Genomic DNA, 26219 nt, shown 5'->3' on the forward strand with positions numbered 1-26219 from the left:
ACATACAAACACAAACAGATGAGACATGAAGTGAGACATCGCAAAAATGCAAAGGAATTGAAACAGGCAGATGACCCCCTTAACCACTTTGAAGGAACTGATCGTTATACAGATAACGTTTGGTTTTATTTGCAAGTACTGCAAATAAAGAACAATTTATGAGTTACTCACAAAATCTTTTCATCAATCATAAATATAAAATGTACCATCAAGATTACGGCTATGCATTAGTGTGCTTCAGTCTATACGGTTTACAGTTCACTGGGTTCAAAGATAAAGTTCTCGTGTCTCTCACCATTCTCCCATGCGTTTTTCCAGGTCTGGCAGCAGAAACTGGCTGTGGAAGGTATTGATGGAGGAGATATTGGAGAAGATGTTCTTCACCACCTCTGAAGGGAGCGTCCCTTTTCCTGCTTCCTCCATCAGCTTGTCACAAAACACCTGAATGACAGGGCCAGGGAAGAGTGTGTATACAAATGATATACATAATAAAGACTTTCATAGATTTTATAGCCCTCCATGCAGATGTTGGAAAATGATGATAAAATTCTTCATTAAGTTTTCTGAATAATATAGAAATACAAAACAAAAAGAAATCTGCTTCTAAAGGTCACGTTTTTCTACGTGCACGTTGTTTTTTCTTCACTCTTAAAGAAAAGGAGCTTGTGTTTAGGTAATCTGAATGTGGATGCATAGAGAAGTAACTTAAGCATCTCCTCTGGTAACATTGTTGCCAATTAGAAAATGGCCCTTTTATAAAATATATGTATACAAATTTAAACCAAAGGTCCCCCCATGCTCCTCGCCCCCGCCCGCTGACGTGATCATTAAGTAATATAAAGTAGCTATTAGTAGGCCTTAGGTTTTCCCCCTAGTGTATCAGCTATAGTCAATGACAATAAGGTGTGTTAATCCTTTCTTAAGGCCTAGTTTAAGTAAAATAAAACAAAAAAATTCTAAAATCCTTCTGAAATGGCCATATAATCACGTGGAAATAATTTGTATTAAATTTTTTTTTTTGCCAAAACATATTTTGACCCACAAAATGCTGCTAAACTCAAAGCTGCACTTACCTGTAATAAATTTAGTCTTGCAACGTAGGCCTTCTCTGTCTGCAGAAGCTCATTTGCGATTTTGTACAGCTTCTGCTCGTTAGTCTCCTATAAGAGCAAATATAGATCGATCAAAATCTAGACCTATAAAATAGCCTTTGTCTTAGCATGGTAAAGTTGCATTATTATGGTACAGTGTAGCCTTGAATAAGTTGAATAGCCTTAAATTCTGATAGAAGGGTTCAGTCACATACTAGTTGACTTCTACAGTAATCATAGGAAGTGACAGCTTCAGTTGAAACTTTACAACCGCACTCGCCAGTCTGTGCTCAGTAGGCTAGCGGTCACCACTGTTTGTTACTTTGGTTTTTTTTTTTACTCTTTGAAAAAAACCCAAAATGTTCTTTACAGCAGCTTCTCCTCTGTATGTCACGTCTATAGCATGCAAAATTGGGTCTGTATCACCCATACTGGCTTTTACTAAATCTACTTGCATGGGTGAATGGATGACTGATCATCTGCTCTGAAACAGGAAATGGAGATTGATGTGTACACTGATGAGACTGAACAACATAACATGAATTGTTATATACCTCTTTTTCTTCGTACACACAAACACTGCATGCTGAGAAGGTGTTAAACAGAACATCTTAGATGTAACAAGATTAAAAAATTACAGACTATAGCCAGTGACTTTCTGTCAACTTTCTGTTTGAATATGACATGTGATTAAGAAAGTATACTGACTGTAGATTTGAATGTATATACTTAATTTTTAGTATAAAACAATGCATTTACCTGGCAACCTAATCCATCACACTTCAATATGTTATAACAGCTAAATATGTAGTAGTTTATTCAGGTTTCTGATCAACAAAAACATGGAACTGAGTACTGCTTTTGGTTTGCCCGGGAACCTGATCTCTTTGTTGCGTACTGGAGCTTTTAGTTTACTGATAATAGATTTGTGATTTTCCCAGCAAGTGTAGCTTGGACCAGTCCAAAAAACCTAGACGAATCAGAATCCACCATTTCCGTATCAGCTCGTATTACATTCTCATTCGCAACTACTATCTTGAAATGCCTTTACATTACACAGTTTGACCCGAAATTAACTAATTAGAAAACCAGGCATGCAAGAAAACCCCAAGGTGTGCATTGCAAGCTGAATTACATTCTTCAGAAACGTATGTGAGCAAGATGTACGGCTGTTAATATTATGCATGCTAAGCATGTCGCAGCTGAATGGGAAACTGGTATCCAAAGGTCAAAGCCAAAGTTCATTCTCTACCTACACACACACACACACACACACACACACACACACACACACACACACACACACACACACACACACACACACACAAAACACCCTGTGACTTTATTCCAGTGGTTCCTATACCACACACAGAGCCATTGTTGCATTGTTGCTAGCTAAGGACTGCAGTGAGAACTTCCTGGTATAGAAAGACAAATTACAGTGCTGGCACTTGGGTGGGGGTCAAATATGAACCGCTATGTCCCTGGAGACAATAGAGAACACTGGCAAAAGACACATAAGTGTCAGCATAATGTGCGAATTCTGGCTCTGACAGTTTTTGAACCTCAGCTACATTACTTGAGGTTCTAGCTAGAGATTTTTTTAAATCGTTCTCTGGAAATTCACATTTTTTTGTTGGTGCCTGCTTAGAATATTGTTTTAGATATAGGGATTCATACACAGAGCAGAAACACATCTAAAAGCAGAGAGAATAGCAAATAACACAGATACTTTCACACAAATATTTTATTCTTTTTGGTTGAGTCTACACAGGGAATCCTCCGCACGTTTGATTTGGCACATGTTTTACGCTGGATGCCCTTCCTAACGCAACCCTCCCCAATTTATCCGGGCTTGGGACCGGCACTAAGAGTGGCTGGGGATGGTTCCCTGACCGGGAATCGAACCCGGGTCGCAGCCGTGGGAGCGCTGCATCTTAACCACTAGACCACCAGGGGACCCGAGTCTACATACAATAAGTATTTCTAGGGAATCTTTTTACCTGTTTTTCTTTTCCAAAAATACAAACACATTTAAAGCATCCAGACCAGACCAGATCCAGACCAGAGAGGTACTAAGGATGAACGAACATCATGCAGCACTGACTTGAGCTTCAGATCAGACCTCTTCTCAACCACAAGTTTTAAATTTGACAATTTGCCCACATGAAAGTTCATGTTTTTTTAGTTTTTTTTAATGTATAATGTAATGTATAAAGGATTTCAGTCGGTCTACCACCACCAGTCTTAACTAACTAAAACTTGCTTCCTGTAATAAAGTCTGAATAGTGTACTTGTATTCAGAAACATCTGTTTTAAGATGTATACTAAAAGGAGGTGTATGCTTAAGGATAGTGACCGAATGAAAATGGTATAGTTTAGTACCCCTTTGTTTCACTGACAGCGTATGTGCAGATGGTATATGGGATACAATGTGGAATTAAGAGATCTAGCCAGACAGACAGGAAATGAGAGTGTGGTAAAGAGGAAATGGGTATATACAGTAAATGAGGGGGTAGTGTTAACAGAAACATAAAGAAAGCCAGTATAGGACTAAAAACATGAGGAACCCTGAGCATCACACAAGGGTATTTAAGATACGCTTGTCCACTATTTTGCAGTTATGGGAAATCGATTTGGAGTGTTGCTGTGGGTATTTCATTTTCATTTAGACAAAAGAGAATGAGTGAAATACAGTACTGATGCATAAATGCAAAAATTCATCCCAAAGGTGTTAACAGTGGGGTTGAGGTCAGGATTCTAACCATCTGCACAGATACACTGCCATGCTAGAACATGTTTGGGCCACTTAGTATACTTGCTATAGAATACAAAGACATTGTAGCTTTGTTTGTCCACATAATTTTGGTAATTCATTACGGTTATCACACTTTGTTAACAAGCTTTTTTTTTTTACAATTATTTGGAAAGTGGTAGCTTAGTGGTTAAGGCATTGGATTTTGGATCTGAAGGTCATGAGTTACATTTCCAGCCACATCAAGCTGGCACACTTGGGCCCCTGGGCAAAGCCCTTAACCCTAAAGCTGTTCAGTTGTATGACTAACATAAATGCAAGTCACTTTGGGTAAGAGTGTCTGCCAAATGCTATAAATGTATAATTGGTAATATAATGCATATAAAGACAGGGACAGAAAGGTAGGAAGACTAGATTTTCGAGCAAGCCTTCACATATCACTGAACTCCATAGTTAGGAAACTTGCAAACATCACTAAAATTTAGTTAAGCATGACAATAAACATTAAAATCATGTATGTACAATACTCTATAATATCATAGTTGATTTTTATTTCCTAAAATGACCAGGAAACATTTCTACACCATTCCCCTTGATGCCCCGATATCCTCCTGCCATCTCAAAGACTAGGTTTTAAGATTGATGAATACCTAATCTTAGCTCCAAGCCCTATTTTCAGACTGAATAACTTCTCTTCTTCTCTCTCCATCAATTTTACACCAATTTCATCAGAATGTGTTATCTTTTCAGCATCATGTATTTCTTTAATACAGAATATCAAACTAGAGGGAAAAAAGCTTGCTAATTAGCAAACTGTTAGTAAATTAGTTAGTAAAAAATGAACTATAAATTATGTTAGCCAAGCCAGTTGTAACCTAAATATCAGGCTGAAAGCAGTTTATAAACAGAGCTAATGTGCAACATATCAGTTTTATACAATCCTATTGAGAAAGCCAGTTATCTCAGTGTTGTGGTAGATCTTTCACAACATGCATATAAATGTATGAAGATTAAAAAAAAAGATAGAGTGACTTTATACTGCGTACCTTTCTTTACTTTTGAGTTTTGAATTGCTCAGAACCATTATATGAGATAAATACGCTTATCTAGAGGAAGAGCTGCCTGGCTCTTTCTATTGGAAGCTCTAGAGTTAGTGGCAAACTGGCATCTCTGGAGAGATCACACAGCACCAGTTGGCAGGACATGTCAAATCAACGAGTCACTCTCTGCCCTTGTGCGATACTGAAAATACGCATATAAGCAAAACAACCCACGGCATGCTCCCTTCCTCCCTCTCTTTCTCTCTCACTCACTCACACACACTTTATTAAAAATGAGACAAATACAGATGACCAAGTTATATTGAAAGTATAGTAACGCACCTTGTGATCCATCCCGCCGTCATCGGTGCTGCCGTCATTCTCCGTCTCTGCCTCTCTTCCCCTGCTCTCATCCTCTTTCTCAGATGCCTCAATGACATTCTGAGATGTGTCCCGGTCCAAACTTTGCTCCACCATGTCTCCATTCAGCAGTGGTTCAGCATCTGGTCTCGCAGCTCCGCCGTCATTGTCGTTTCTGTCCATCTGAGCTAACACTCCATTGGTAGAGGGCATCTGGTCATGGTCGGTTCTGCCGTCCTGAGTCTGCTCTTTAGTGTCTGTCGGTTTCTGACAGCTCCTGTGCACCGGACTGCCCTTAGCAGGCTTGGCTGCGTGTTTCTGAGGAGAGCCGTCCCTCCTGTCTGTGTGGCTGGGTGTCAGAGACAGAAAGTAGAGCAGGTAAGTCAATTCCTTTCAGCCTAATCAGTTAAAAGCACCTTTTCCAGTAAATGCGGTGAAGAATTCAAGAGCTGGTGAGAAAGCTAGCGAGAGGGAGCATGTGTGAAAATGTAAAGCGTCTGAGTTAAAAATACTCCAGTCTAGCTGCTATAAACTTCCTCTATCATGTAGGGCAGTGCATTGTGTGTGCTTTTGTGTGTGTGTGCAACTGCGCATGCGAGTTTCAGTGTTAGCAGAGGATGTGAGCGAGAGCATGCAGGTCAGGGGAAATAAAAAAAGGGGAAGAGAAGGATGGGAGGAACAGGCAAAGGAAAAGAGAGGATAGGTTGCAGAGGTACGGCCGCGCCGTATCCCGAGAGATAGCCTGCTGCCCTACTTCAGCACAAGCCAAGACTACACACGCGAGTACACAAAACCGGGGCCAGAACAGCTAAAACTCTGAATCCTTTTTAAACACACACCCCATACAAACACATCCTGCAGGCCCTCCAGCTGCTTCCCAGACGTTGGCCCACCTGCAGACAGCCCTTTCCTGTACAGGGTGGACAGCAGAACCTCAGGGCGGTGCGGTCGGGGTGGTACACCACACCAAACCACACCACACCAAAACACTCTATAATTCCTACAATCAGCTATTTAGTTCAAATCAATTTCTGGATATGAAATGGTGAGCTGATATTGATTTATTAAAGAAAGTCATACTTTCGATCAGATTAGGTTGAACATTGTGGAACGTTCGTGCCAGTTTTTCTCTCACCATCTAATTAGACAAAAACACGTCTTACTGAGAAATCAGGAAGTAAAGACCTCAGTATTCAAGATTCTCTTATGGTGGAAAAACCTTTGAAATATACGCCTCCTTTTTGTAAAGCTTCATTGCATCAATGATCAATGATTCATTACATAACAACACAATTCTTTAATTGGTTTATTAATAAACTTAGATGTTTATTTGAAGCATTTACCATACAAGTTTGCGATACATTAGCCCTAGAAACGCTTAAATATTCATCAACAACATGAGTTAACATAAACCAAAGATAAAACTACTTTCAAACCCATGCTGAAAATAAACTAACACCCTCTGACCAAACTGATTTCAACAGAGAACTCAACAGCACTGAGGTGCAAACTCTGAAACGCTTCTTTTAGCAACCATCAGCTATTATGTCAACACAACACACATTTACAATGTTTGTCTCAGGGCCGTTCAAACAAGAACGTGAGTGTGGTGAGACAATGAAGAGCTCGACTCCTACACCTAATACAAAAAAAAAAAGAAAAAAGATGCAGACGTCATTGGACCTGAAACACAAACAGGATGTATGCACATGTACGTGGGCATATTTATAGAGTAGTTATCAGCATCTAAGGCTTGTTGTGGGTGGCAGATAATTCCATAAGAAACTGCTACTACAGCCAGTGCCCAGTTTTAAGAAAATCATCTGTAGTGAAACTATAACCAATTCTGAGGATTTTTATTCATCTGAAGGTCAGAGGGAACGAGCTTTGCAATTTTAAACCAGAGCTTCTAAAATACACTGACATGTACATCTAAATTAAATATCACCCTCCCCACACACACACCATCGAAACAGAATTAAATCATAATTCAGTAGCAACCTAGAGCACTTTTTATATGTTTGGACTGTCAAAACAGACATTTTAAATTTTATATCAAAACTTATGAACTTAAAAAATAGGAGTAATAATGCTAATGTTTATGTGGACCCCTAATCCCTGCTTTAAACCAAGCTATTAGCATTTCCCTGGTTCACACACGTATACACTACACATACTGTCATAAGACTTCATAATCTTAGTCTAATTCTCACACACGTGTGTAACATTCTGTACCAGCCTGATACATTTAATTTTACCCATGAGTCAATCTGTCTCTGTGAATGTGAATGAGCATTGAAATGTTTTTGAGTACAGCCAAGAGCACCATACAGTCTCAAATGAAATTGGTATAAATAGATGGAAAAAAAAAAAAATCGCGCATAAACACACTATAAACTATTATAAACTTCCTCCAGTAGGGTGCAGTCTAGTGTCACTAAACGTTGTCTGAGTAAAACAACAGCATAGAAAATTAATAGCAAAACATTTACTTACCAATGTTTGGACTTCATACTATAAATTTGATCTCAGTAACTCCTGAACACTCGTCTTAGTCATTCGAAATCTCGCTTCTTCTCTTCTTTATAACCCGGGTTGAGTAACCATTTCTAGAGACTGGAAGTCACTGAACTTCCACTTTTCTTTCTGCAACCTTACAAAAGGTGGTAAATATTTCTCACTGTCTACCTCAGTGCTCGTTACACAATTAAAGATGCAATACAACATGGGGTGTTTTTTCCTAAATGCTGACACCCAGGCACTGATGAGGGCACGTTGCCTTGGTGCTTAAATATAAAAAGCATCGTAAGACTAAATTGAGAATTGTGTCAAATAAATAAAATACCCAAGCTGGGAAAGATCATAGTCAGGATATTCATTGGCATTAACTCTGAGAGAACATGAGAACATTAACTATTAATTGTTAATTATTTATAGACCGACTTGTTAGATAAGAAGTTAATGAGGTTAGAATACTCTCATAAGCTTAATGTGACCAGATAAACCAGAAAATAACAATAGGAACTTAACCAAAAACACACACTGGTGAATTGGGTACAGTGATAACCAATGTGCTCCAACGACCAATGAGTATGAAGAAAGAATAGCCCATGTTATCAAACTGTCAATGGGATTAATGTGAGTAGAACGTTCATTATCCGCCTACAAAATTTGTTGAATCCGGTAGAGCCCATGGAATTCAACTACTAGTGGAAGTGAAGACAGAAGCATCCATGTGATCCAACTAGCAATTGGAGTAAAGACAGTAAAGCTGATGTAATCCAATTACCAGTGGAAGTGAACACCGTAGATCACATATGATCCAACTAGATATGGAAGTAAAGACAGAAGAGCCTATAAGATCCAACTAGCAATGAAAGTAAAGACAGAAGAGCCCATAAGATCCAACTAGCAATGGAAGTGAAGACGGAAGAGCCTATAAGATCCAACTAGCAATGAAAGTAAAGACAGAAGAGCCTATAAGATCCAACTAGCAATGGAAGTGAAGACAGAAGAGCCCATGTGACCCAACTGTTAGAGGGAGTAAAGACAGATTCCGTGTGATCCGACTACCAATGGGCATAAGGGTAGTATATTCCATGAGATCCAATTACCAATGGAAGTGAAGACAGTAGATCACATATGATCCAACTAGGAATGGGAGTGAAGACAGAAGAGCCCACCTGATCCAATTAGCAATGGGAGTAAAGACAGAAGAGCCCATGTGATCCACCTACCAATAGGAGTGAAGCCAGACGAGCCTATATGATCTACCTCCCAATAGTAGTGAAGACAGTAGAGCCCATGTGATCCAATTACCAATGGGTGTGAAGACAGTAAAATTGATGTGATCCAACTACCAATAAGAGTGATAACAGAAGATCCCAAGAGATCACTCTGACCTACAGGTGACTTCATAGAACAGTGACTGGTGATGCAAAATCTCTGTATGTGCACACATACAGTACACACAATAACAGTAAATTGTGAGTTCCACCATTGGAAAAATATACAAAATCCCACACTGCTTGGTAATAAGTCTTTCAGAACTACTGCACTAGAAGACATGACAACACAACTAAGAAATAATGCAAAGTGCTCAGCTTTAAACTCAAGTGCTTGTTTATGTTGCTCAACAGGCATCTAACAGCATTTGTATAGCTTTGCAGAAGCAGCAAAAAAGACCAGCAAGAAACCACAAAAGCAGAAAAGCCTGCAGCACTCCTATTAGCTGCCCCTTGCACATGTACCTGTTTTCCTCAAAGTGGTTGATGAGGTTAGACACTCTGCCTTTTCCTCCTCCTCCTCCTCCCTCCTCCATCTTGGAGCTAAAGGGTGAGCTCCTGCCCAGTGGTTTACACAGCTCGATCACCGGAGTCTGGAGGTGTGATGGTTTAGGAGGCACTATAGTGCAGGACCAGAGAAATACACAGATCGTATAATTCATTCATTCCTCTAAAACTTAAAAGTATCCCAAGATAGGACTATGGTCATATTCTGATATCCTTAGAAGCCTTGTATTAATGTGAGAAACAACTTCAGCTGCAGTCACTTTAACGCTTATCTGTACTCATCCTGTGCGTTTTAATCTCACCTTAAACTATGAACAGAAAGTGACCACTTCCTATCTTATCTCTGACTAGGTAACACTGTTCAAACACAATCTCTGTTTACACTTTAGCAAAACTCCAGACTTCAGTTCAAGGACTCTGCCTGAGTCTGCTTGGTAGTTGTAAAGCTTTTTACCAATCGAGGCACAATGATGAGGCTAATTGGACACTTTAATGATACACTCTAATCAAGTGCAGAGTAATAAGCCCTTAATTAGTGCTTAGTAATGAGCCTTCGTTAGCAATCCATCCTACACAGAATACATCACTATACGCATCACCATACTATCCATCTAGCTGTAATCAACCACAATTAAAAAAACGTCTTTAATCACACCGTACATATTCAATACTCTATCAAAGTTGGTACAATCTTCTATGCATTACTGTTTTTGTCACTAATTCAAAATCAAAGCTTTGTTCAGAAATCAGAGCAATCAGAGATATAAAAAACAAGGTTTGTAAAAGGCTCGTAAACCACGTTCACATGCTTTTTTAAAGGAGAAGAAAACCGAAAGCGACCACATTTCATCGTAAATAATCGCCTAAAATATTCTGTGACACGATATCCCACATAAATCGTCCGGTTCTGTAAGCTTCTAATTTAAACCCAACCTTCTTTCATCAAACCATGAACAGTTCTCCAGTTCTACACAGCAAATCAAACTCTTAATGACAGGTCACTATCTAGAGTAAACTCTAACCAGGATTCCTTGGTAGAGCCATGAACTATAATCCAGTAAACCCTCATGCTCCACACCCATACCCAAACTCCACAATCACTGTAGGAAACAGCTGGACAGGTCTTTGAGAAATGATTGCTTTAATATAGGATTATTTTTTTAAACCATTGCTGCATTGTGGCCAGCTGCTTATTCCTGGGTATCCCTGAAAATGCTGAGATATTTCCATTAGAGCACAACAGAAGTGCAGTGTTAAACGAATAAGTTATAATCAAATACTAAAAAGGAATATATGCAATTCGAATGCAAATCCAGTTCGCGTTTTATTTGTCACATACACATTTTTTCACAGTGTGACAGTCAAATGCTTTTATTCACAGTCCATGACCAAACAGAATCATAAAAAAACACTGCAAAAATCCCTTTAGCACAAAATACATTAATAAATTAATTACAAATATAAAAAATAACTAATAAATAAAATAAAAACCAGATGCTTCATTTTTTTATTTATTTTATTAATAAAATATTTCTACATTCCCAGTGCCTGACTTGTATTTTCAGTATTTCCAGTGCATACTATTTACTGACACATGAATCCTTTTTACATGATCATGTCTGTCATGGCTCAGATGAAGGTCTGAACTTTCGACCCCTAAAACTAATTAATACTGTGATACAGCATAAAGGCGTGTACAAGCTGTGGTTTAAATTAATAACATCTGTGACTGTGTGTGTTTTTTTTTCTTTTTTTTACCTGGTGGTTTGATATGCTGAGGAAGCTGTCGTCTTGAGCCTTTTCCATTTACTCCTGTGGAGCTTCTTTCACTCGCCCTGCTTCCCTGACGCCGTTTCTCATTTCGACTGGTTCGATCTGCAGTTCTACTGCCAGGATCTAAGAGTGAGATATATGTTTGTATATATATGTTTTATTGTCTGGAGGCTAATGAGACAAAGCTTAATCGGACAGCAATAATGTAAGTGGTGGGTAACAGTTATTACATTTAAACATGTGATTAGAAAGCATTCATATTCACATAAATCTGTGTCAGCACTAGCCACCTGACACTCTTCATGACAATGAGGAAAGACAAATTGATATATATATATATATATATATATATATATATATATATATATATATATATATATATATATCATATTTTTTTTGAAGAAAGAACAGAGTGAAGCATTACATACAAAAAGAATTGACAATGCTTTTCATCACCCCCCCCCCCCCCAAAAAAAAAAAAACAAAACAAACAAACATAAAAAAAACCCAGAAATCTCAAAGTTTTAACACTACAAACAATGAGGAAATACCTAACAACAATGTTAGTCCATTGTGTCTGAATGCATTACCCGTTACAATGTGCACAGGCCTTTTAATTTTACTATTAATCTTAGTTTCGGGGAATAGTTATTCCTTTTTTAAAATATGAGATCATTGGAGTCCATACTAAATAAAACATTTTGGTGGATCCTCTAGGAGAATATTTACTTTTTTATATTTTAAAAACCTTGCTCAGGTACTCTAAAAACTGCCATTTCAAAACTAGGCTTAATATCCTTGATATATGCCGCAGACATATAGTCATTCAGTAATTAAACAGTCTGGGGCAAGTCTAAAACATACGAGCCAAATCTGCTCTAGTAGAGCGGCAACATGCAGAGCGACATGTGTCAGTTACATTGATGTATATCTTAAACGGTTTAACCTTGCTGTAATAAAGTCTGTGGAAGACCTTGAACTGAATTAAGGCTAAGCGAGTAAAGGAGGTTGTTCCATTGACTCTAAGTAATGTATTGTTCCAGGTTTACTCTGATATGTCCACTCCCAAATCTTTTGTCAATTCTGCATGAATTTTGTTCAGATTCATATTTTTTACTGACATAAAAGTGTTATATATTAGAAGTGTTATATATATTAGAAATTATTCACTTGAAATGTAAAGGAGTATTAAAAACTGCATCCATTCCTGTGCTAAGAGGAACAGAGGGTTATGTGGGACAATGGTTTTGGATTAGATGACAAACTTGAAAATATTTATACAAGTGTGACCTTGGCAGATTGTATTTTGAAGAGAGAGTTGAGAATGAGGCAAAAACATTATCAATAAAAAGATCACTGATTTTGACAATAACCCAACTGTTGCCACTGACTGAAGACTGAGTCCAAGTCTTTTAAAACCAAAACATTGTCTGAATTAAAACCAAATCTTAAGGGTATTTGCTATGACTGTGTATATAATAAAATACAAAGGGGAAATTTGGATAAAGCTAAAGCTTTATGCAGAAGTACAAGAATTTGCTTTTGAATTACACCATACATTTTCGGGTTCGGAAACCAATGGAGAAATTCTTTCCTTATCCTAGGTGTTTTCCACCAAATGATGAGATCATACTGTGTAAATTCTTAAAAAAAAAAAGACTGGGATACACTAAAACAAATACAAGAGCCTTAGTAAAATGGTAATTTTTACACAGTTATTTCTTCCTGCAAGAGAAAGAAACCGCAAGTTCCATTTTTTGAGATCTAGTTTATCGCCTTAACTAACCCTGTGTGATATTTATCCCTAAATATTTAAAACCTGATACCGACAACTGAAATGGTATATCGTTCTTCGAAATATGGAGGCCCTTATTGTTTATGGGGAAACACATACTTTTTGAAAAATTTTATTTATGACCTGAAAATGTTCCAAATTGAGTCAGTATCTTAACTACTTGTGGAATACTTACGATCTGAAGGTACAACAACATATCATCGGCATATAAAGATACTCTATGTTCTATGCCCCTACTGTAATGGCAGTAAAATGCTGTGAGCGTGTAAACTCTACTCCAGACATGTCATGAGTGCATTATCACTGGATTTGGGACCCATTTAGCTCCAGAGCTTTGCGAAAAATTCCAATGGGATGGAACGGTAAAGCCAGTTTCTGTTCCATTTTGATCCAGTCCAACTCAACATCAGTCTCCCCTCAGTGATTATCCAGTTTAGCCATTTCGAAAGAGAAATTATACATCTGTACATCCAATAATCCAAGGTCACCTTTGTCCCTTGGGGAAATCAGCTTAATAATTTTAATTCGGGGTCTTTTTCCTTCTAATAGAAAATCCTTGATAATTCTATCATATCTCTTGAAGATAATCATATCTCTTGGATGTTCACAGATATCATCATGGATATATAATTATTATATATATAAACTGTGAAGCAACAACTATTTTAACCACAGTCTGTGGTAGCCTTGCCCCACAGAGGTAGCCCCAAGTTGTTTCCATTTGTCCACATTATTTTTTTATTTATCTTTGACAACACTGGGTCATAATTCAACACCATTATGTCATCTAAATTCTGAGTTAGCTTAACCCCAAAATACTTCATTCCATTTAAAGTTAAAGTGAGTCACTATATAGAAATGACAAGTTTTAGCCATTGGCATAGCCTTAAATTTCTCAAAATTAATCTTGTATCCTGACACATTAGAATATAAGTAAATAATTCTCATTAATGGAGATAAAGATTTAAGAGGGTCATGAGATGACAACAAAATATCGTCTGCATATAGCATTAACTTGTGTTCTATCCCTTCCTTCACCCCTTTACTCTGTACTTGGCAAAGTAACAGTTTTAAATGCCTCTGTTAATACACTTCTGTTAATATTGGGGCTAATATGTCAACATACTTTTTGTAGTATTTTGTTGGAAATCCATTGATTTGCCAGACTTCATAAGAGTTATTGCAGCTTTTACCTATTCCTGTGTAATGAAATGGTCTAGAGACTCTAAGACTCTAGATAACTTTATATTAGAGAGAATTATTTTTATTATTATTATTATTATTGTTTTCTTTCTGAAGATGTATCCATTGTTTGTAGAAATCCTGAAAAACCTTGTTTATTTCCTTTGTCAGAGATACCATAGAATTCCCTTTCTTAATAGCCGGAATAATGTTAGCAGCAATTTGTTGTTTTAATTGTCTGGAAAGGAATTTGCCTGCCTTTTCACCTCCTCCAAAAAAATCTAGTCCGTAATCTAAATAATGCATATTCAGCTATTTTATTGTTTATATCATGTACCTGAAATTCGTATTTGCAAATATCCTGATATAAATCATTACAGTAATGTCTAGCCAGTTTCTTTTCAAGTATACAAATTGTTGCTTTCAAGTTCTTAATAAAGTCTCTTCCTTCCCTTTTTTTCTTTGCTGCTTGGCCAATAACATTGAGGCCTCCCATACCGACGCCAACCTATCAGTGCTTCCAATGGTCCATTTAAAGAAAGAGGTCAGATGCCAAAACCCTCATCATGTAATAATGCAGTATTTAGACACCACCTTCCCTTTCTACCAGCTTCTGTTAATCTGATAATGCTATTGCTCCAACTTTACAATCTACAACCTGATCAATAATGAAGTTTGAAAACAACAGTACGGTCATACAGTACGGAATAAAATTAATGTGTGTACCTGTGACACAAAGCATTTCTGGTGTGAAAGCATGATACGTGTCATGATCGTCTGAAAAAAAAAGTGACCATGAAACTGTCTGTAATTCAAAACTGAAATCGTGACTAGGATCACACTTACAGGACTTCTCGTATCTGACAAGATGATGTGAAAAATGACCCTGAAACTGGTTCAGTTAGAGCAGGAACCTACTGCCTATTGCCTACTAAGTTCCTTTCTGAAAATCAAGTGAGCTGACTTACATTCCTGGGCGGATTATAAATCCAGGAAAGAAGCGAGAATGAAACAATGCACCCCTGAGACTCTCCTGCACCATCTCTGGCTCATATAATTTTGCTTTATTGGACTGTTTAGAGGAAAAGTCTTTTTCTTGTATGCAAAGTTAAAATCAGGATAATGATTTAAATATAAATTGTAAAAAACAATATTGGCTCTGTATTTGGTAAAGAGCTGTGTGCAATTTTCCCCACAATGCTCCAGGAGTGATGACTGGTTTTTAAGTTTTTTTAGGTTTTGCACTTAAAAAGGTCCAGTATAACTATACACTTGCAGATCCAGAAAAGATAAAAAAAAATAAAAAATGGACCGAACTTAAGGCTCTCAGGAACGGGTTGAGAACCAAGGAAAATAAGGAATGTAAATAACTTGTATCTTTCTAATCTCGGAACAGTTTGTGGAAAATAGACAAACACAAAGCAGTTTTCTCACACACACACACACACACACACACACACACACAAACACACACACACACACACACACACACACACGCGCGCAAAATAAATAAATAAAAATACAGATGTCCCACGCTTCATGCTAAAACAGGATTCTGTGTTTTTGGGTCTAAGGAAAAATATGTGATATGTGATTTAGCATTGAGGGGAATCTCTGTGTTTGCTCTGTGATAACGTTTGTATCCGGGTTAGCATGTGCTAGGAAAATCTATACAGAGTAAACCCATGTCTCTGCCGTAGAGATGTTTAAAAATTAACTTTTTTTCCCTTCACATCTAAATGCCAGCAGGACATTTTCCACGGCCTGGATGCAGATGCTGAGTCTGCTGTGAACACATTAGGAGATTGGATAGAGGGCACTGAATGACACTTTGATGTCGGATTGATTCTTAAGCTTCAAGGTGGATTTTTTCTTAATAGACGATCGATAAAACATTACAAAAGGCAAGTAACAAGCACAGAAAAAGTGCACTATAGCACTAACGCATTTGCTTATTTGAATAAAACAGCACTGTTTTTAATCTATTTATAGCTCCATTTTATGTAACAGCTACACAAGGTAGTTATTGTTATTGCTTAATTCATTTTAATACATTTTTATGCGTATAGCACGTTTAACTATTAAGCATAGTCTCAAAGCAGCTTTACAGAGATAGAGCATTTATTAAGTTGTTGAAAAGAGTGTATAAGTTTAGTGCCAATAAGTTTATTCCTTATAATTGTAAGTTTATTCCTAATAAATCAGCCAATGGCAACCGGGTTGAGGGGAAACCCTCCCTGAGATGGTATGAGGAAGAAACCTTGAGAGGAACCAGCTTCAAGAGGAAACCCATCCCATATTTCCATCATTATGACATCATTGTCGAGGCATTTTAATGCAAATCTTCATGCAACCTGTCCTGCTGAACCATTGTAGTAGACTGCTGATATACAGCCCTAATACATCCTCAAAGTTCTTAAATTGCTCAGGAAAACTTCAATTGCTCATTATATCAATAATAAACTGTGAAATGCAAACATCTGGAAAACTAAAGGAAGATCTTTATTTTTGACTGTTGCACAGCAACAAATAAATACCAGCCTCCTTACAGTAAGCTTCATGAATAAACTGATTAGAAACTAATAGAACAGTTATTATTTGATAAACAACAATACTCTCTTTATAGTTTGGGTCAAATCATGTGACACATCCAGCACTATGCGGCATAAACCATGTGGACACTGTTCGAGTCATGCTGTTACAAGAAATCAACACATTTTGAACAATTCCGAATCATTACGACTGACATTTAGAACTGGAGCATATCATTTCTGTGTCAAATGACAAGCAAAGGCCAAAACCGAGCTTAAGATTACGATCACAAGGAGCTAATTGTGTTTTCGCCATTATGAGAAACGTGTCTGAAAAACATGCTGCACTTAAGTGCTACTTTCACACACGCACACAGACACAAATAAAAAAACTACTTCCTCTTATCATTAGCAAATGATACATAGCCAATTACACGTACCATAAATGCCTTGAATTCACTCACACCATGAATGCCTTCTTTTCTGCAATTCGGAGCCCGTGATTGAGTAGAGACAAGGTGCAAAGCACTTATCCGTGCGCCTTCATCTGTAGACAAAATCTTTCGAAGGCTTTTCAGACAATTGATCCTGACAACCCAGAAGTGTTTCCTCATGCGTACTTCCTCATTCATCTCACTGTCAGATAGTGTAAAGTGTAACACTTACAAAGAGTGATGTTAAAGCAGTGTGTGTTTATGAGAGTAAACTCCAAAGCATGGACATGCTTCTCACTGTGTTGCCATAGCAACCCACTCTGACTTTCCTCAATCTGGGAACATGCAGGTGAAACATGCTCGAAAGGAACAGAGAAAGAAAAAAAAAAGGAAAGAAATTAACAGTTTAGTTTCATTCTCTGTGCACTGGATGCTATTCCCTTTTACTGTACTTCTCTCACTGGACCACTTTTCCTGATTGGCTGTCATGCTGTCACGCTCGAGCTTTTGCATGCTGGTCTGAAGGGGAACACATTCATGATTGTAAAAATCACGATCATGACCTGATCATGCTTTTTTTCCCTTTGTGTTTGAATTATAGAGGACTTAAACAACCACCTACACCAGGAAGTAAAAAGATTTGCAGTTGAACTTTTTCCTGGATTAAACACTAACCATCATTAATCAGGAAATAAAAAACTGATAGTCAAACAGAACATAAACAGGACAATAGCAAGTTACCTGTTTGTTTTTGTGGGGTTTTTTTTTGGTTATCTGCTACAAGGAAGCTTTTAGTATTGACAGCTGTGTTACTGGGAAGATTTAACTCGAGCAAGTGAAAAACAAGCAACACCCTACCATGCATAAGTACAGATCACACCAACTCTGACTTTGTGAAAAAAAAGGAAATGACCACAAGTTTGAACAGAATGCAGAACTGACTGATGAAGTCAACAAAATCTTGCATGTGAGAAACAAAGACTTTAAAGAAAAGGCGTTTTGGAATCTATAATTCTAGTGGATATACACCGAGGAACTGGTGGACACCTACACATGCAGATAAGACCAGGATAGTTTAAGCTAGTCAAAAAAGGGGGGAACATTAGAAACTAATAACCAGACAACGTCTCTCAGTCGGCTCTCAAGTGCGCTGGATGCAGGCGTTCTTAGAAAGAAGGCACTCATGAGCTTAATTTACAATTGTGCAATATTCAAAGAGAAGAAGGAAATCTATATACATGCAAACCATCGGAGAATCATTCTAATGACCATCGAGTACATTTTAATGAGATAAATAAGCAAAAGCAATCAACAGAGCAGATTACACTCACCTTCAAACAGACAATAATACTCTCCAAAGAGAAAGACTGAGAACAAAAGAGTCACACAAGCCTTCCTGTCCTTGTGTAGACCACAGTCAGACTGAAGTATGAGAGCAAAATTAGGCCTAAGATGTATATATATATATATAAAATAAAAAAAAAAGCTCCTCCTTCTGTGAGGAGTAATGTCCTTTCTACAGTCGCGTTTTAGGTGCCTTTGTGTCTTTTTGGTGTCATGTGTCTTTTACTGAGGAGTGGCTTCCGTCTGGCCATACCGTAAAGGCCTGATTGGCAGAGATAGTTATTCTTCTAGAAGTTTCTCCTCTCTACAAAGAGAAATGCTGGAGCTTCTACAGAGTGACCACTGGGTTCTTCATCACCTCCCTGACTAAGACCCATCTCCCCTGATTGCTTCGTTTGGCCGGGCGGCCCGCAATATGAGGATCCTGGTGATTCCAAACTTCTTCCATTTACAGATGATGGAGGCCACTGTGCTCACTGGAACCTTCAATGCTGCATAGTTTTTTCTGTACCCTTCCTCAGATCTGTGCCTCGATACAGTACTGTCTAGGTGGTCTACAGACAATTCCTTGGACTTCATGGTTAGGTTTGTGCGCTGACATGCACTGTTAAATGTGGGACCTCGTATAGACACCTGTATAGACAGGTGTGTTCCTTTCCAAATTATGTCCAATCAACTGAATTTAACCACAGGTGGACTCCAATCAAGTTGTAGAGACATTTCAGGGACGATCACTTATTACTGGAGTGATTGCTCATGAAGCTGATTGTCCAGCAAACAATGTTTTTATAGTACAGTTATAATATCTGATACAATCTATATATAATGCTCCATGCTCACATATGCATCTAGATTGCCTCATATTTCAGTTGTGAAGTTTATTCTGAGTAAAGATCAAAATGGCTAGCTAAAGTATTAAGATATGGGGCATTTTTTCATATAAAACCCACACCAGCCACAATATTAGGACCAAAAAATAGTGCTATTGTCTAATCAGTCAATGATGCTGCAGCACCAAAAAAACTCCCCAGATAAATCGCTAGGTAAAGATTCTGATGCTCACATCAAAGTTCAGAAAAAAATGTGATATTACTTCGACCATGGATTTCCTTTAGTTCTAGAGATGCTATTGCATTCTAGAGTTGTATAATGACTTGATGCTCACTAAATTCTATTGTGTATTGTAATATTTCCAGTTCATTTTCATTGTGGTAGTAACATAGAGAGCATGAACACAAGTTCACAAGTTCAACCATGCGAAAGGCAGTGTTCTGAACTTGATATAAAGTCACATGCTCGTCTAATAAAATGTGTTGCGGCATAACCAGATTTAGAAAGAAATATAGAAAATAAATCCTATACTGATTTTCGATACCAAATACAATGTAGATGTTTCATCATTCAATTTGCGTGTGAAAATGCTCATGGATTTCAAGTGGATTTCAGATAGCATGTAGAGCAGCATCAAGTTACAGTTTCTATCCATCTATCTGTCTGTTTGTCTGTCTGTCTGTCTGTCAGATTTTTTTTAAGTATTTGTAAAAAGGCAAATTTCTGATCTAATCTAGTTACAAGATGTGGAACTTAAGGTTTTGCGAAAAAACTAAACAAAACACTACCTCTGCACAACTCAAACAGGTCATATCACTTAAACACTAATAACCAAACTGCATGGTTCAGATGGTCCAATCCATTTATTAGTGCATGAATGTAGTTTAGGGGAAGTGGTAGTTCAGTGGTTTAGGCATAGGACTTCTGATCAGCTCGTGAGTTCAAATCAAAGCACCACCAAGCTGGGCCCTTGGAGAAGACCCTTAACTGCTCAGTGCAGTTATAAATGAAATCATTATTAAGTCGGTCCTGATCAGGGCATCTTGTAAATAGCGTAAATAATGTAAAAAGTAGTACCATTTAAAACCATTAAATTTTCACCAGAAACTTACTTTATCAATAGAATATACAACAAGAACTCACAAAAAAAAAAAGATTAACTCAGAGTTTCATTTAAACCTGCATGTAGTAAAACAGTACATTAGTGATGATGATAAGGCCTATTGTCTACTGTTCACAAAACCGGAGTTCTATATTTAACAGTGGGTGAACACTTTGTGCACTTCTCTTCACTCATTTCCTTTATGATGCTCTTATTCCTATACTGTATTATCTAAAAAAACTGAACTAAACCACAAATACCACAAAATCTATCTGCCAGTTGAAAATTACAGATAAAAAATATAAACATGCATACATGTCTCTCTGTGTTATGCACTTGCATTTTCAGTATGACTAAGAACAAGGAAGTGGCCCATTAGTCATGACACAAAAACAGACTTCAGTTCTGTATAAGACACCAGTGTGAGAGTTGCAGGACAATGGCAATTTGACAAAATAAAAGAGAAAATAAAACAGTGGATTATTAACTAAACAATAGCCTGAATTAAGACATCATTATGACATTAGCCTGGTTATTATTATTATTATTATTATTTCCTAAAATTGTCTTTAATCTTCATTCATTTTACAAATTATTTTTGTGTTTCATGGTCCTTATCATAATGGGTTAACTGTCAATCAAATAATGGAATAGGCCATGTGTTTATTCTCATTGATCGATATCTTTTACACAGTATGGATCAACTGTACACAAGCAAATCCTTTAAAACAAAAATGTAATTCAAACTTTTTGCTTAAAAAACCCAGTGAGTTTATTTTCATGTCCTTCATGTCACACCTGGTTTGAAAGCAGCCCATAGAATATGCATTACTCTAAATTCTGCTATCTTACAACTACAACAACAACAATAATTATAGAATAAATTCACTGCTGAATGCTATATTCGCTTCATACCCATCCCTGTATATAATACACATAAACATGCTCTTCTTTCAGATATGGGAATGCAGTGGGAATGCAGCTAGAATATAGTTTGTGAATCTGGTCACACTAGTTCTATTTTGATATCAAATCTGTTTATCATTTGCAGTAGGTCTTTATTTAGTCCAATACATGCACTCTGACTATCTGATTGGCTAATGATGAACAATACTTCAACAAACTGTAACACTTTTACTTCATGTGGACACGTTGCTTGAAGTTTTCCACATTGTATGTCATAGCCTTATTCCAAAATAGATTAAATAAAAAAATTTTTCCCAAATTCTACAAACAATACCCCATAATGACAACGTAAAAGAAGTTTGTTTTAAATCTTTGCAAATTTATAAATAAAATCAAACAACAACAACAAAAAAAAATCACATGTACGTAAGTATTTACAGCCTTTGTCAATACTTTCTTGAAGCACTTTGGCACCAATTACAGCCTCAAGTCTTTTTGAGTATGATTCTAGAAGCTTGGCACCTATTTTTGGGCAGTTTCTCCCATTCTTCTTTGCAGAACCTCTCAAGCTCCATACGGTTGGATGGGGAGCGTTGATGCACAGCTATTTTCAGATCTCTCCAGAGATGTTCAATTAGGTTCAACTCTGGGCTCTGGCCGAGCCACGCAAGGACATTCAAAGAGTTGTCCCATAGCCACTCCATTGTTATCTTGGCTGTGTGCTTAGAGTTGTTGTCCTGTTGGAAGATGAAGCGTCACCCCAGGTTTTCATCAATGAGTCTCTGTACATTGCTGCATTCATCAGGTTTTCATCAATGAGTATCTGTTCATTGCTGCATTCATCTTTTCCTCAATCCTGACTAGTCTCCCATTTCGAGCTGCTGAAAATCATCCCTACAGCATGATGCTGCCACCACCATGCTTCACTGAAGGAATGGTATTGGCCAGGTGATGAGCAGTGTCTGGTTTCCTTAAGAAATTATGCTTGGCATTCAGGCTGAACAGTTCAAGATTTGTTTTTTATCGTCTGAGAGCCTTTCAAGTCAAGTCAAGTCGGGTTTATTTTTTATAGCGCTTTCCACAACAGACATTGTCTCTAAGCAGCTTTACAGAATTGAACAGTTAAAGTGAACGATGTGTATTTATCCCTGATTAGCAGCCATGGCGACTGTGGCAAGGAAAAACTCCCTTAGATGTTATGAGGTAGAAACCTTGAGAGGAACCAGACTCAAAAGGGGAACCCATCCTCATTTGGGTGACATCAAGAGTATGATTATAGTCTTTAAACAATCCAGAACACTGAAGAGTGAGAACTAACAGGAGCACTGGAATTTAAGATGAGTAATGTCCTTTCTACAGTCGCGTTTTAGGTGCCTTTGTGTCTTTTTGGTGTCATGTGTCTTTTACTGAGGAGTGGCTTCCGTCTGGCCATACCGTAAAGGCCTGATTGGCAGAGATAGTTATTCTTCTAGAAGTTTCTCCTCTCTACAAAGAGAAATGCTGGAGCTTCTACAGAGTGACCACTGGGTTCTTCATCACCTCCCTGACTAAGACCCATCTCCCCTGATTGCTTCGTTTGGCCGGGCGGCCCGCAATATGAGGATCCTGGTGATTCCAAACTTCTTCCATTTACAGATGATGGAGGCCACTGTGCTCACTGGAACCTTCAATGCTGCATAGTTTTTTCTGTACCCTTCCTCAGATCTGTGCCTCGATACAGTACTGTCTAGGTGGTCTACAGACAATTCCTTGGACTTCATGGTTAGGTTTGTGCGCTGACATGCACTGTTAAATGTGGGACCTCGTATAGACACCTGTATAGACAGGTGTGTTCCTTTCCAAATTATGTCCAATCAACTGAATTTAACCACAGGTGGACTCCAATCAAGTTGTAGAGACATTTCAGGGATGATCAATAAAAACAGGATGCACCTGAACTCAGTTTCAAGGGTCATGTCAGGCCGTGAATACTTAAAAAAATAAATTAAATAAATACAAATTTTCACATGCCTTTTTTATTTTTAATACATTTGCAAAGATTCCAAACTCACTCACAAAATTATGGAATAAGACTGTAACATAACAAAATTTGGAAAAAAGTGAAGGGATGTTAATACTTTCTGCATACACTGTACCTGTACTTAGTGTTTAAACGTGTTACTTTGTTTACTGATGATGATGTGAGCAGCCATTTATTTGACATAATCTGCTGAACTCACCTTCAAGGAGACCATTTTGAGATTTCAAGTAGGAATTGGCAAGGAAAATGTTCTCTTTTTTTTTTTGTAGTTAAAGTTATGCCTTTTTTTTTCTTTATTTTTTTTAAATGAGGTATTGGTCCAAGGTCAAGTGGGAGCAAAAAAATCTGTCTAGTGACTAACAACATCAACTGATTGGCATTTTTTTGATATTCTGCATGTAGAAATGGATTGAATGCATATCAAATTAAGGCTTCAAACTGTATATATACAAAATATTGCCCTTTGGACATTCCCACGTTTTGTAGTATCACAACCCTTAGCTGAAATGGATCTTTTGGGATTATGTCATGATATGCATCTACACATGCTAGGCAATAATATAAAAATTATGTAGGTAAAAATACATATACGCTACAAAACTGTTTACTACTACTTCTACTACTACTACTTCTTAGTACTAGACTGCTACTAAGAATTATACTAATAGTAATAAAAGTTGTTACTACATAAATATTCACTACCAATGAAATAAACCCCCGAAAAACTGTTCTCATGTAAAGCAACATGGTTACAAATGTAAATTTGTAATCTATTGGAAATGAGCACATTTTGAGTTGGCCCTAAGTTATGATCTACAGTTTAATGCCCCAAACACTTCTTTCAAAATCTGTCAATTCTGTCAAACTGATTTTAATTTAGATCGCAGTTTCTGAATTCACAGGTGAAACTTCATTCGACTGTTTCTGTCCTGCAAACTGGATGATTAACAAATCTGATAACATGATCAGCCAAACCTTCAAGGAATGAACAGAACACGCCTATGTAATTTGAAAAGAATCTTCAGTATTTGACCTGAATATGCAACATGGCTTATTAGCAGTAAAAATATGCATAAACAGTGTTATAAACTTTCTTTCGGCTTCTCCCATCAGGGGTTGCCACAGCGGATCATCCGCATGTTTGATTTGGCACGTTTTTACGCTGGATGCCCTTCCTAAAGCAACCCTCCCCATTTATCCTGGCTGGAAACGGCACTAAGAGTGGCTGGGGTTGGTTCCCTGACCGGGGATCGAACCACTAGACCACCAGGGAACCCATGCATAAACAGTGTTATATAAACTACAAAACATTTTTTTTATCTGACTGAGTAAATTAATGTCAACTTATTGGATAGAGGAAGTTCACATTCAGTCCAAGATTATAGAGCATTATAAAGTCATATATCAGAATTCAGAAACAAACTAGTCAGTGAACATATGACAGCTACAGTATATAGAATAGACCAAACACCTAGTTTCAATGAATGATGTGGGCTTGCTTACAGATAAAAAAAGATGAATTACATAAATAAGCTTTTATCTACTATAACAAAAAAAGCATTTAGCATGAAGTTGGTAAAGTGTCAAAAATCTCAAATCCTCTTGTGATTTAAGTTCATTTCGATCAGGATGCAATGGGGGCATTACAAACTGAGTCTTTATGTACCCTGAAACATACTATACATTCCTAATTTATATTTACTGCTTTAAGTTTTTCACTCCAGAACATACAATCTTCGCTTGGCTTAATATTAGAATATCACTGGTCCTTCATGAGGAAATTTTGCTACTGTGGACATCTTTCAAGTAGAAAATGTTTATATATTAGAGAAAAAAATTATATCACCAGTGTAACCCACCTGACTCTCTTTTGTGTTAGTTACAATGGAGAATAATAAATAAATTACTATTAAATTAATAAAAAGTGTACCATAAACCAAAGTGTCAACATCCTGTAACCAAGCTTAAACTCCTCCTACACGTACCCCCCAAGCCCTTGATGATTACTGTAAAACCTAATGCTAATGAATACTTGTGCAGACTAATTTTTTTTTAATAATTCGAATGAACTGGAAAACATTTTTTACTTTTGAAGGTGTTTTTCTGGCCATTTTTTAGCCCAAAGCTTTCGGTGGGATCAATCAAAAAGATACGCTATTGTCAGCTAAGACAGAGAGAGAAAAACACCATTCATTTAAAAAAATTGTACCGGGAGCACTTGACAATCATTACTTTTGTGAGACGAGGGATACCATTGAGTTGATATCTGCTCAACTATCAGTCATTCCAAATTTGTTTCTTCTACTCGCTCATTGTGCTGTAAGCGGGAGAAAAGAAGACTCTTTAGCATCACTTTGCTCTGAGTGATAGTTCATAGCAGTGTCTGTTCACAGATGTAGATTCTCTCAAGAGAAACAGAGAGGGTATTAATAAGAACAGAGAGAGAGAGAAGCATTTGAAAGTTTTACCTTGTGCCTCAGCAATCTTCACCCCCACACAAGCCTCCTCTTCATCGAGGGATTTGGAGGGGAAGCAGCTCGCATTGCCCGCTTTCTCTGTAACAAATCAAAATGTTCAGACTTCAGAATATCACAATTCGTTGGCTACTTTATGATGCAGAAGGTTAAACTTGAGACATTCAAAAGCATACACACATGAAAAAAATGGCAGATTGGAGAATCTTTTGCCACTTCTTTGGCTTATAGAGCAGTAAAGACAGGAAAAATGATTAGAAATCCCTACAGACATTGTGATTACATTTGA

At 37.4% G+C, this 26219-nt stretch overlaps 1 protein-coding gene across 6 annotated transcripts in view; it reads right to left on the reverse strand.

The window, feature by feature from the left end:
• The window catches only part of fgd4a (FYVE, RhoGEF and PH domain containing 4a), a 78140-nt gene that overhangs the window by 12520 nt on the left and 39401 nt on the right, over positions 1 to 26219 (reverse strand). For 4 of the 6 annotated variants that reach the window (XM_083551899.1, XM_083551901.1, XM_083551902.1 and 1 more), the window contains exons 2-7: positions 25925 to 26011; positions 11297 to 11434; positions 9497 to 9650; positions 5229 to 5595; positions 1074 to 1160; positions 296 to 441 (exon numbers count right to left, since the gene is read on the reverse strand). In XM_083551899.1, the coding sequence (XP_083408025.1) occupies positions 296 to 441; positions 1074 to 1160; positions 5229 to 5595; positions 9497 to 9650; positions 11297 to 11434; positions 25925 to 26011 (979 nt within the window). Of the gene's footprint in view, positions 1 to 295; positions 442 to 1073; positions 1161 to 5228; positions 5596 to 6085; positions 6321 to 7742; positions 8009 to 9496; positions 9651 to 11296; positions 11435 to 25924; positions 26012 to 26219 lie in introns of those variants that run through there. The other 2 variants (XM_083551903.1, XM_083551904.1) reach the window with 2 other exon arrangements.

This window comes from Silurus aristotelis, assembly GCF_946808225.1.
Source record: "Silurus aristotelis genome assembly, chromosome: 10".
NCBI classification, from domain to species: domain Eukaryota; kingdom Metazoa; phylum Chordata; class Actinopteri; order Siluriformes; family Siluridae; genus Silurus; species Silurus aristotelis.